Source organism: Hyperolius riggenbachi, chromosome 5 (assembly GCF_040937935.1).
Source record: "Hyperolius riggenbachi isolate aHypRig1 chromosome 5, aHypRig1.pri, whole genome shotgun sequence".
NCBI lineage: Eukaryota > Metazoa > Chordata > Amphibia > Anura > Hyperoliidae > Hyperolius > Hyperolius riggenbachi.
In genome coordinates, this window is record NC_090650.1 from 208,436,392 (window position 1) to 208,449,360 (window position 12,969).

At 44.6% G+C, this 12,969-nt stretch overlaps 1 protein-coding gene across 3 annotated transcripts in view; it reads left to right on the plus strand.

Moving 5' to 3' along the window:
- GALNT12 (polypeptide N-acetylgalactosaminyltransferase 12) overlaps positions 1 to 12,969 on the plus strand; it is a 118,003-nt gene that overhangs the window by 75,775 nt on the left and 29,259 nt on the right. For all 3 annotated transcript variants that reach the window (XM_068236659.1, XM_068236660.1, XM_068236661.1), the window contains one exon: positions 2,137 to 2,292. In XM_068236659.1, the coding sequence (XP_068092760.1) occupies positions 2,137 to 2,292 (156 nt within the window). The remainder of the gene's footprint in view (positions 1 to 2,136; positions 2,293 to 12,969) is intronic.

Here is a 12,969-nt window from a genome sequence, read left to right on the forward strand (position 1 = left end):
CTCGCATTGCCGAACATTATTGCGGCACAAATTGGAACACCTTCAAAAAGTCGGTGGTTTCCAAACATTTTCAAAACGTACATAAAGGTGATCTTTCCTCTTTTGTTTTTCAAGGGGTTGAGCGGGTGGTGAGTCCGAAGAGGGGTGGGGATACGTACAAGTTGCTTTTAAGGCGAGAGGCATATTGGATTTATAAAATGGACACTCGCATCCCTAAGGGTCTTAATACACGTTGGGATCTGAGTTTAGTCTATGATCATTAATCTTGCCCCTTTCCTCTTTTCTCACCCTCTCTGGGGATTCAGGTTTTTTCTCCCCTTCTCTCCCTTTCTGTGTGGCCCTTCTTCTTGGGCAATTGGAGGTACATTGTTTTTCTAGAGATGATTTTTTACATTTAGATTAACTTTTTAATTCGTTTATTAATCTTTGATATATTGTATAATTTTCTTATGTATCTATGTATTATGCACATTTGTACATGTCTCCTTTAAGGTGAAGGCTGTTTGAGGTATGGGGTGGAGCTTGATCTTCTCCCACCTACATAAAGCCTTCCCCTTGCAGGTTCACTTTTAACTATGACTAAGGGCAGATTGTAAGCCCGATACGCGTCAGTTGAACCCTGTGGTTTTATTGCTATGCAACATGGAATTTTTTGAATAAAGAAAAAACAGCATTTTTCTACCAGCATTTGGTCTGCGGATCCTTCTGTGTGCATTTGTGGACTGGCTTGGCTCTTTTGATCCTGCACCTGCTGGCTAGTTCCTAGGGGGTAGAGCGTTCTGAACTTTTCCATTGTCTTCAGATTTGGGCTGTAATATAACGACAGAACAGCTAATAAAAGCAAGCAAAATATCTACCAAAATTTCCAAGTGCAACTCACACTGGGAAATGCTAAGGAAATTAACGCTTTAATGGTATCTAACTCCAAGGCAGATAGGTTCCTTCTCACCCAACAGCTCTCCTATGTGTTGGAAATGTAATAAGGAATTAGGAACATATATCCATATGTTTTGGAGCTGCCCCTTGGTAGCACAATTATGGACCAGAGTAGAGCCACAAATAAGACAGTTCCTGATTCCAGGCTTTCAGCTACACCCTAAATTAGCCCTATTATTAATTGACGTCACAGACCTACCACCTAATACTCGGCCTGCGATATGCCATCTAATCTTTAGTACACTACATCTGATCACTACAAATTGGAAAGCTTCTGAGAAGTTACACATACGTCAAGTGATCGCTAACGCCAAACTCAACCTCTCGATGGAGAAGAAAATAAGAGCTAGGTTAGGCCTTAACAGTGATCAATACAGCATTCCAACAATGTGGTAATACAAGACAGGGCCACTCCCCGCCTTTACTTCCTGCTTTTCCATGCTCTCGGGTCACTATGGAGCTCGAAGGCGCTGCAGTATACAGTATATACTACTCTATAACGTAATAGATAAGTAATAAGTAATTAGATTTACTTGTCACCAATACATTCTAGTTACAGCTGACTAAAGAAATAGCCAACGGGGGGTATCAAGACCCACTGGATCCGTTGGAACAATTTCTCCCAGACAGTGCATTGGCTGGTTACCAACGAGGTTATGTAAATACCAGTTAATAGTTCTGTTCAAATAGCATATCAGATAGGGTGTATTCTACAGTTTTGTATAAGATAGGATGTAATCTTTTAATACTCGGTACAACCCACAAGTAACCTGACATTTAAGTTCAGATGATGTATGAAACTTTTATTACTCAAGCATTGTTTTGATGTATAATATGTTCAATCTTGTTTCAAAAAATCAATAAAACAATTTATGACGGAAAAAGCTAGGCCCTTTGGTATTTTAGGGTGAGGCTAGCCATTTGGGAATAGGATTATGGGAAAAGGGGTAAAATTAAGTATCAGGTTAGGGCAACCAATCACAAGATTAGCGTGTCAGTGACATGAGTAGGGACTCTGTAAAGTGCTGCAGAAGATGTTATTGTTATATAATTTGGTGTGTATTAAGCGTTTCTTGATCACACACAGCTGGTATGCTGTATTAACACTAAATATTTTGTATGGATGCAGCTTTGTATTCTCTATATTTTGTAACGTGCAAGGTATTTGTTGACCACAGAATTTTATACTCATTCTTTTAGTTCTTTGAATACACGACCTACAATGAAATTCGATATAACACTCGCCAGCCGGAAGGATGTGTAGCAGTAGATCAAGGCTCTGATCACCTGACCATGTATTTATGTCGAGAAAATGGCCAAGAAGTACCTGAAAACCAGAAGTTTATTTTTAGAGCGGTACGACATTATGTGATGAGATTACTGCCTTGAAAATTGTTTTTAATATTGTCAAGTTTTCAATTAAAGTGAAACTGTGTCTAAGGGCCAGGACCCCCTAGAGCAGTTTTGCCAGCGTTTTGGGATCGCTTTGAACTGCTAGTGATTTTCCAAAATGATTTGTCAATGTAAGTGAAAGGAGCAGATCCCACTGGAGGTATTGTGATTAGGGAAATCACAATCAAAGGACATGCAGAATTTTGGGAGCGTTTCCACTTTAATGCATTGTATAGGAGCAGGGAAATCGCTTCTAAAATTGCTTAGAAAGCGCTACCACAAATCGCCAGCGATTGCAATAGCGCTTTGTAGTGGGTCCTAGACCTAAAGCCCCATCTACACAATACGATTCTTTGTGCGATTCGATTACGATTCTATTTACAATCCGATTAAATCTGACATGTCCGATCGGGATTAGATTCAATTCCATTTGCCATTGCAAAACAATGGCAAATCGAATCCCGATCGGACATGTCGGATTTAATCGGATCGTAAATAGAATCGTACAAAGAATCGTATCGAGTAGATGGGGCTTAATGCTGGGAATACACCATACCAGTTTGGGCTGGTTCAGATGGACGCTTGTGCAGCGTTTACCGCCAGCGTTCAGGGCTTGGCGTTAAACGCTCCCATTCAAGTGAATGGGAGCGTTTGTACCAAGTGTAATATCCACCTTTTGCTCCGGCACCAGCAAACTCATCAGCAGGAGTTTGCAAACATGACTCTTCACACAGCAAGCAGGAGATAGACTTTTCTCAGGCTTCTTCAATGTTTACGGAGTTTATTCAGAAAACAGATATACAGATAGATACAGTTCATCTTATCCTAGCAAGCAAAGCAGATCTTCATGTTTCTTGGCGTTACCGCTCTTGCCTAACCCCCTGTGGTGGTTAGTCAGGTGTTCTTATATCTACTCTATGTTACCCTAGACTACCTATGTACAGCATACATTATATCCGATTACAGAAAGGAAGAACATGCTTAGAGAAATAATTGGGTTCCAGTCTGTATTGAAGCATAGCAGGAATCAGAGAGAGAGAGAGCCCCCCTTTCCAGCTCGTCCGGCTATTAATACCGACTAGGAAAGAGTTAAACGTGACATCATATTCGCCACCCCCTAGACCAGATTATTGGTGGACACACTCGTGGTGTCATCATACACACCTACTTGATTAATAATCAATGAGGCATTTGACCCATATGCAGGAACGTGGATGTTTAGTAAATATGGCCAATGTTTTCTGTTCCTGTGGTGTAGTGTTGAGGTCAGAGTAATCCGATGGCCTTCTTTTAGGAACATGTTCTCAGTATCTGCGTGTATCCTCTGCTACACGCAGACCCTGAGATGCCTCTGCCTGCATCACAAAAACCTCTATTGATTTTAAAGGCATACACTGCGGACAAGCCTTTTACATAAAACTCAGGCCAAGTAACTGAGGCCTACTTAAATTATAACAATCCCTGCTAAAACGGCTTGACCCGCCGATCCCAGCGTCTGAACCTCCCAGTACCTGGTTTCTTTTCTTTTATGTTTCACTTTTCGATGTTCGTGCTCACACAACTTCTCTGCTCTCGGTGGTTACCCCTGGAAGAGAGAGAGCAAGACCTCTTGGTCTTCCTGTAACCAGGCTCTCTGGGGAGGCCCTACTTCTAAGTCCCTCTATACCACATGCTCAGCATTTGCGTCACTTACGTATCACTCACAAACTTGCATGACCACAGAAAAGTGAAACTCGTTTGGTTGTTACAAAACGGAGCAGTGCCAGGTGCCTTCTAAAAGAGCGCCTTTATACAATCAGCTCCTAGGTACTACTAAACCTATACCCGTAACCCTGTATATCCCTTAATTTAAACTATTAGTTCATGAGATTGTTTATGAGGCACCAATCTCTGGACCAGGTTAATTTGTTTTACGTAATTTTAACACGCAACCTCACCTGGATAATGATGCCTAAAGTTGTCATCCCCATCCAGACGACCAGTGGGTGTAGGAAGAACTTTGGAACTGCAGAGGCCCAGTCCGAGTGTCCCTGGAACATCACCGGAACCTTTGTCCACCAGGTCAGACTGGAACTCACCTGCGCATTTTTGTGTTCTACCTCGTTAAGATCACCTGTATCATGGTGAAATCTTACCTCTAACTTAGTGTACTGTTTGTTTAACCTTTGTAACAAAATGTGGTCGTCTTGGATCAAACCCTGTTCCCCTTTGTCCCATGTCGTGTTCTCTTTCAGGACGGGAACTACCCGTGAAAGTTTGACCTTTAGAGTTCTCTTAACAATTTGAGAAACAACGTCATCCAACCTGGATGACTGGATCCATATGGGATCTCTGCTCACACAATATGTTCCCCTTGGAAACTCCCCCTTATCGGAACAATTATGAGAATATACCTTGAATGTATCATTAGACCTTATGTTAAAAAACCAAACCTTTCCTTCAGCCACCGGAACTATCGGTTGGGCTTCAGGGTGGATCTTTTGAATGGTATCCTCGCATTCTGCGTTCTTGAGCCTGCAGGCTTCTTCACTAAATTTGACTTGCCCCGGCCAACGCAGGTACTTCTGCAAGAATTGCCCGCATGAGGACAACTCTACTTGCTTCACCTCCCCGTCTAGCACCAAAAAAGGTTGACCTCTCAGGTCCTGGTGTGAGACACGGGTTGAGGTGGGAACTAAGGAAGTGGCGGTGCCTAAAGGAATGTTGCACCGTTTCCCTTTGTTCACCCAAACATCTCGAAGCTGCCATGCAAAAGATCCTTCTCCAGAAAAATCGCTATACCTCCCCTTGTCCAATCTCAGTTGGACAGGATCTTTTAGCATCTCCCTGACAACATATGTCCCCAACTGTCTTGATTGGACCTCTTCCCCCCTTATGTCCCGAGGCACAATATGTACCTGAGGTCGGGAAGACTGTACTCTCTGCAATTTTCCAATTAAGAGTACCTCTTCACTTATCCAACTATCATGAGGATAAGCTGCTGCATATGGACTGTGTAATATCGTCCCCTGTTGTGACCCGTGTGGTGTGAATGGGGTTCCCTGTGTTGGCGTTCCCTCCCCCGGGACCGCTCTCCCCACCCTCTTTGTCACCTGGAAAGGTGGCTTGATCTCGATTTTTACTTCTTGTTTCGAGAACCACCCACCCTCGGCTTTCCAGCTTTTACGTGTGTATAGTTGTTTCAGAGGCACTCTCTGTTGGTAGCTCCAGAGTGTGATGTTGTCCCCTGCGTCTCTCTGGTAAAAGAATTGACGCCTCCTGCTCGTTCCTCTCCAATCTGGAACCATCTCACTCTGCATAACCAAGACAAGGTACCCCTGAATCACACACTCCACCTTTTGCATGTACCCATTGTACTGCAATGTACCTTTTAACAAACCTTTGGATCGGTGCATCGATTCTGGGAGTGTGACATTCAATAGCAGGTTTACACTGCCGTTCACGTCACCCTTCCAGCACACCTGACCTTTCAGCCCTTTCACCCACATTGTGCCATGAAATTTGTTTTCTCCTGGCACAAGTGCTCTTTTCCTCCGTCCCTGCATGGTCCTTCTGTGCCAAGCGGAGGGAGGTGTGAAAGGATTAGTACCTTTGTCACCCAACATTAACATGCTTGGGCCTTGCATTCTCATTAACCCCTTATTATACATGAGAATGTCCTCTCTTCGTTCTCCTAGGACGGAATGGCAACCTAGGATCACCATCAGCACGGTACTCTTCATTATAAAAGCACCACCTTGGGAAAGAAAAACATTAGCAATTTGCACTATGCTTTGCTCAGACAGTTTTTTTAGACGTTTTCCGATCTCAGGAACCTCGGTTTTTAGTCTCTTTCCAATTTCAGGAATCTCGTGTTTTAGTCTCTTTCCAATTTCAGGAATCTCGTGTTTCTCCAAACTTAGATTGGCATCTGGAACCTTTCGCTTATCCGACTGACATCTCCATCTTTGCTGCCAGCACTGCAGCTGTCTTGATTCCATATTGCCCAACTCCTGAAATCGAAATACAAACAAATCAATTCTTATTAATGATTTGGGATTCGCCCTGCGGCTTGTACTCTGTACACTTGAAATTGATCAATATATATCGTAATTGATCTCGTTGCTCTATGGTTCTCATGAACTCTGTTTACTCTTATTGGTAGATCGGAGTTAAACTTCACCCCCCTACCTCAGTACTATCCTCAGTACTTACCTGTTTAAAATATGCTCCCGCGGACTTCACCTTTGGAAGCTCTCACCTCATTGCAGCTCACTCCACACCCCCCCTTATCTGTCCATGCGCAGCCGTCGCATGCACAGATTACGGATGCCACACCTGTTGCTGCTTTGCAGGTGAGCCTGCAATGCTCTTACTCATTTTCGCATTGACTTATCTAGAACTTCATTGCGATACCAGCTCTGCTAGAAGTTCTGTGTGTTGTACCCTCTGATCAATGTTTGCCGTGCCACTACCCCCAGACTTCACAAAAAAACGGCTGCCTCCCTGTAGGAAGGAGCACTTTGCACTTAAACTACACAGGGTGCAGGGCTAAGCATACCAGCGTCCCATGCCTGTATGCAGATCCCTGAATGCCCACATGGTAGGTAGTCACATGGCAAACAGCGTACTGATACACTGTCACTCTGTACATGGCAATTCTATCATCTGTATAATTGCCCCATGAACTGCGGTCAGTTTTTGTTCTTTGTGCTACAATGGAAAAAACATATTTGACCAATCAGTGGACGAAAAAAAAACACACAAAAACCAGCCCCAGCCCAGCATAGACCTCTCAGTCAAGCTCTGGCCCTGTCCACGACAAAAACCGGAAAAAAACGTTACCGCTCTGCAACAGCGCCGACGGAAACCCGGATTGGTCAACTCCCTTTTTTCCAACTCCGGCACCCCCTTGCCGCACTGTTGGGAACTCATGCAACACCCATTAAGGTGCCCCACTTACAGGAATAATCCCTTAAAGGGGAACTTCGGCCTAAACAAACATACTGTCATCAAGTTACATTAGTTATGTTAATTAGAATAGATAGGTAATATAATCTCTTACCCCCCCTGTTTTAAAAGAACTGGCAAATGTTTGTGATTCATGGGGGCTGCCATCTTTGTCATGGGGGCAGCCATCTTTTTGGTTGAAAGGAGGTGACAAGGAGCAGGAGACACAGTTCCAACTATCCTGTGTCCTGATTACCCCTCCCAGCTGCACACGCTAGGCTTCAAATGTCAAATTCAAAATGTAAAAAAAAAAAAATTGCACCAAAACAGCAGAAAGAGAACAACAAAATCAGAAATCCCATCATGCTTTGCACAGCATCAGGGGAAAAAAGCCCGGGCAGTTTTCTTCTGTGCAGCTAACAACAAGGTTTGTATAAGAGAAACAAAGTTCTGATGCTGTGAAACTGTTAAAGAAACACAAAGACTTTTCAGTGCTGCTGAGTCGATTTTTAGTCCGGATGTTCACTTTAAGCAACTCAGTACAGACCCATTTCTGATCTGCGCTGTTTCTTGTCTCCCTGCACCTAGCTGGGAAACATTTCCTATCCGTGAGCCTGCAACTTGCTTGGCTCACGTATGCGGACACTCCCTGTGTCCAGACTTCTTCTGAGGAAATTATCTGGAAGCCAAGAAACTCAGTAGAATCTCTCTACTGTCCCCACTCTGGACCCCCCTCCCACCAGCTGCTTCCGTGCACGGCGCCTTGTGCACAGCTGTGACATGGGACGTGGGATCCCCCCCAGCACATCCTCCCCCCTGCCATCGGGGCGTGCTTATCAGTGGGCGCTTCCCGCCCCCTCCCCTCCTGATACATCATGCAGATGGGAGTGGCTTTCTCAGAAACCCGACGCCATGTTGAGTCATGGCATGCCAGCCAAGATGGCTGCTATGTCAGTCCCCCATAGCAACCACTTAATCCTATGCACCTTCAGAAAAAAACAGTTAGAACATACATAGAACATACAAGGCATAGTATGCACAGCAGTTTGAGAAGTTTCCTATCTTGGACATGTAGATGGAGGGAAAAAAAACATCCTGAACAGAAGGAATTCTCCACAACTACACCGGAACTTCAAAAAGCCGAATGAAATCATCCCCCTATGTTATAGCCTACGAATGGGAGACACTAGCTGTCACTATATTTACGTCAAACTTTACTCCTAGCATAAACCTTTGCCTGGAATGCGGAGTGACAAAACTGAACAAATCTTCCAGCTGTTAGCAGATATCCACGGACACAAAGCTTAACCGTGCTTCCCCCAATCTCTAGAGAGGGGGGTGGGAGGATGCCCTGTATTGGCCCCCCTTCCCACTAAACCTACGCTCTGCGATCCGCAAGAAAAAAACAAGAAAACCCATGACATTGAATCATGCTGAAATTACAGAAACATCACATAGCACTAACTAATAGCACTGAACTGGAACCAGCTTGCAGAACATCTCAGAAACACCCCTATGGACAGGGGAAAAAAAACATGCTGTCTCTCTTTCACTTTTCTCATTACCAGTCTCCTCTCTCTTCCCTCTCTCTCCTTCTCCTCTACTACTCGAAAGCCTTAGCCCCCCCTTATCTCTCCTGCGGGGGACACCCATATCTGGCAAACCTCCCAAACTCACGCTGGACACGCAGGAGAAAGGAAAAAAAACAAACAAAAACTGCACACAGCAGCCACTAGCACAACCCGAGAGAGAGAAAAAAAAAACCAATACAGGAAAACCAGTAAGAACGCACACTGGAAACCTTAGAGAGAAAGCACTGCTGGAACAAACTGTCAACATGTAATACCACACACTTGCATTAGAATTAAACAAATGAAACACTATACTTGCCTGGCTCCACAGACTTGTACCGACTTCCAATCCGATCAGCTGACGGCAAGTTCTTTCCACGAGTCGATGGACCTCGGTGAGCGTTTACTGAGCGTTCTCTCAGTGGATTCTCCGGTCCCGAAGGTAACTTGCTCAAAACCTCTGCCTGGGATACCTCACCATGGAATCCTTTGTTCGGCTAGATTGCGTGTACATTGCAATCCAAATAAAACAGGTCCATGACTCGCCGCTGATCATCACCCGGATTGCAGTCCGTGTGTTGGCCTCTCTAGCGGCCTCCCACACACCCCACTTATCCTCATGATAAGCTTTTCCAGTCCGCGTCAACTCCGCTTGTGTCGCTGTGGAATATCTTGAAAACTAGATAACAGACTGACATCTGGCCCGGTCCTTGCCTGCCTTTTCTGCTAGACAGCGCAGCTGGGTTCACGGCACCAATTGTAATATCCACCTTTTGCTCCGGCACCAGCAAACTCATCAGCAGGAGTTTGCAAACATGACTCTTCACACAGCAAGCAGGAGATAGACTTTTCTCAGGCTTCTTCAATGTTTACGGAGTTTATTCAGAAAACAGATATACAGATAGATACAGTTCATCTTATCCTAGCAAGCAAAGCAGATCTTCATGTTTCTTGGCGTTACCGCTCTTGCCTAACCCCCTGTGGTGGTTAGTCAGGTGTTCTTATATCTACTCTATGTTACCCTAGACTACCTATGTACAGCATACATTATATCCGATTACAGAAAGGAAGAACATGCTTAGAGAAATAATTGGGTTCCAGTCAGTATTGAAGCATAACAGGAATCAGAGAGAGAGAGAGAGCCCCCCTTTCCAGCTCGTCCGGCTATTAATACCGACTAGGAAAGAGTTAAACGTGACATCATATTCGCCACCCCCTAGACCAGATTATTGGTGGACACACTCGTGGTGTCATCATACACACCTACTTGATTAATAATCAATGAGGCATTTGACCCATATGCAGGAACGTGGATGTTTAGTAAATATGGCCAATGTTTTCTGTTCCTGTGGTGTAGTGTTGAGGTCAGAGTAATCCGATGGCCTTCTTTTAGGAACATGTTCTCAGTATCTGCGTGTATCCTCTGCTACACGCAGACCCTGAGATGCCTCTGCCTGCATCACAAAAACCTCTATTGATTTTAAAGGCATACACTGCGGACAAGCCTTTTACATAAAACTCAGGCCAAGTAACTGAGGCCTACTTAAATTATAACACCAAGCTTTTACGCGCGTTTACACAAACGCGGCGTTTGGGTCCTGATTTTCACTGGCGTTCAAGGAGCCCCTGGAAGCTACATGTTGCTTCCAGGGGCGGTTAACCGCGATGGGTAATGTCCCCCTAGGGGAAGAAAAAACGCGACCGCTTCCGAACGCAACGCGAACGCTGCTGAAAGCCCAAACGCATCGAGATGCCAATGAACGTGACGCCTCCAAACGTCCGTCTGAACCAGCCCTTTCTGTTAGATTCTTCTGCTAGATTTTCTGTTAGAATGCATAATTAGATTATTTTCTGTAGAGAATGGTCATTATCTTCTGTTTATCTCCTGCTGAGTAGAACAATGCCTAATTGCTCGGCAGATAGATGGTAAGATAGATACATTTCCAACATGTTGAACTTTATCTATCTAACCATCTATCTGCCTAGCAATTAAGCATTGTTCTGCTCAGCAGGAGATAATCAAAAGACAATACACCAGAGATAATGACCAGTCTCTACCAGTACTTAATAGAAAATAATCTAATTACAGAAAATCTAACAGAAAAATCTTACAGAAAATTGTATGGTGTGTACTAGGCATTAGGCATAACTGTTTGGAGTGAGATTCAGACCTGAGTAAATTGTGTCTGCCTTTTCCTCTCTCACTAATGCCGGGCATACACGGCACGTTTCTGGATGCAATTATGCGCCAGATCGAGCCGCTGGTTCGATGCCGGCGCATCCCCGCTCGTCCGCGCGCGCGAATGCCGGGCATACACGGCACGTTTCTGGAATAGTTTTGGTCCACATTAAGTCTGACACACACCCTAGAATGTTCTCAGAAAAGGACGGAGGGCAACTGTCAGGCCTTTGGCAGTCAAGAATCTAATTTTAATCCAGGCATCCTCAAGATCCGACAAGGTCACTTCAGGCCGGTCTTACATTTGAGTCGGGTGTTGCGGTGTGATGCTCCACCCCCTGCAACGCCAAAAACAAGATTCGTATGACCCTGTGGCAGAGGGTCATATGCATTGCACCACCTGCACGCCCCTGCATGCCCTTCTCTGCTCGTCACCCAGTAACATACTCCCTGCTGGACAGGAAGTACGTCACTGGGAGTGTGCATTGACTTCAATGCATTCCACCACTGTATTGCAGCGGAAGTGTGTTCAGACTCTCAGTCCTGAGTCTCACTCCATTATACAGATTCACTTCAAAGTAGAGTAATATAGAAAGTGTCATTAGCTGACTCCCTTTAATACAAATGCTACCTTATGGGCTTTGCTATGATCACGTGACTAATATATTTTAAATAGCTGACCTGGAGCAAATATCCATAGACTGAGCGTTAGGAAAAGGATGGGTAATGGCGGGTTATAAATAAGGAAAATAGAGAGTGCCTGGACACTGAGTTTTAAGAGGACTGTGGGTACTAGCAGACTGTAAGTTAGAAGAAGGGACTATTTAGGCAAAGTTTGTATTTGCCTTCCCTCATTAGGTGTAAGCAGTGTTTGTCAGAGAGTAAGATTTGCCCACATCAGAGTGAAAGTTTTTATAGTACCGAATCAACTGATCAACAATATTCTAAACCTGGGTAAGGACACAGCGGGTTGACATACAAAATATAGGTAACCTAAAGGCTTACAGTTGTATGCAAATGTTTGAGCACCTCTTTTTTATTTTTACATAATTATTTAAGTTTAACATAGTACACAAATTTTGCAGGAAACCGTACAATAAGCAGTAGCTCTGGATGCAAACATGCTATTTATTTCCTTAATGTTAAGACAATCTTGATTAGTTCATTGATTTTGAAGTTGATTGTGAGAAAACGCGGAAAAGCCGCCGCAAGTACTCAGAGTAAGGCGGCTGATTCCGCGTTCAACATGGCAGCTTGCGCGCAGAGACCTGCATTCACTGGCTTGACAGAGCGCGGAGAAACCGCCGCATGTCCAGAGAACAGGGCGGCGGTTTCCGCCTTCCGACGCGGCGGTTTGCATGCATAGGCCTACTTCTGTCAGTACTGCTGAATGCGGAGAAAACGCTGAACGCTCAGACAGCGGTGCGGCGGATTCCGCATCCAAAACAGCAGAGGCATTACAACACATGTCTGGTGTGGCTGAGACTGATAGTCCACACAGGTTCAGAAGGACGCGTGCGCGCGCGGAGAGGCAGAGCATTTATGACAGCCAGAAGGGTGTCAGCTGACCTGGCCGGTCAGCTGACAATTCTTTCAGTTTTCATTGGTCCAGCACTTAGGGGAGGCGGAGGAGAGCGCTGGTGTATATATACTGGGTGCTGGTCATTCCTCTGGTGTCTGGCGTTGCGATCACTACGTGGTAGCACTCAGACCTTGTCAGTATCTGTGTTATATTAGACCAGTTTCCTAGGTGTTGATGATCAAGGACCTCACACCTTAGTCTAGGAATTCTGTGATTATCTGTGTTATTATCTAGACCACTTTCCAAGGCGTTGATGACCAAGGAACTCACACCTTAGTCTAGGAAATTCTGTTATCATCTGTGTTATTATCTAGACCAGTTTCCAAGGTGTTGATGACCAAGGAGCTCACACCTTAGTCTAGGAATTGTTGATTATTTGT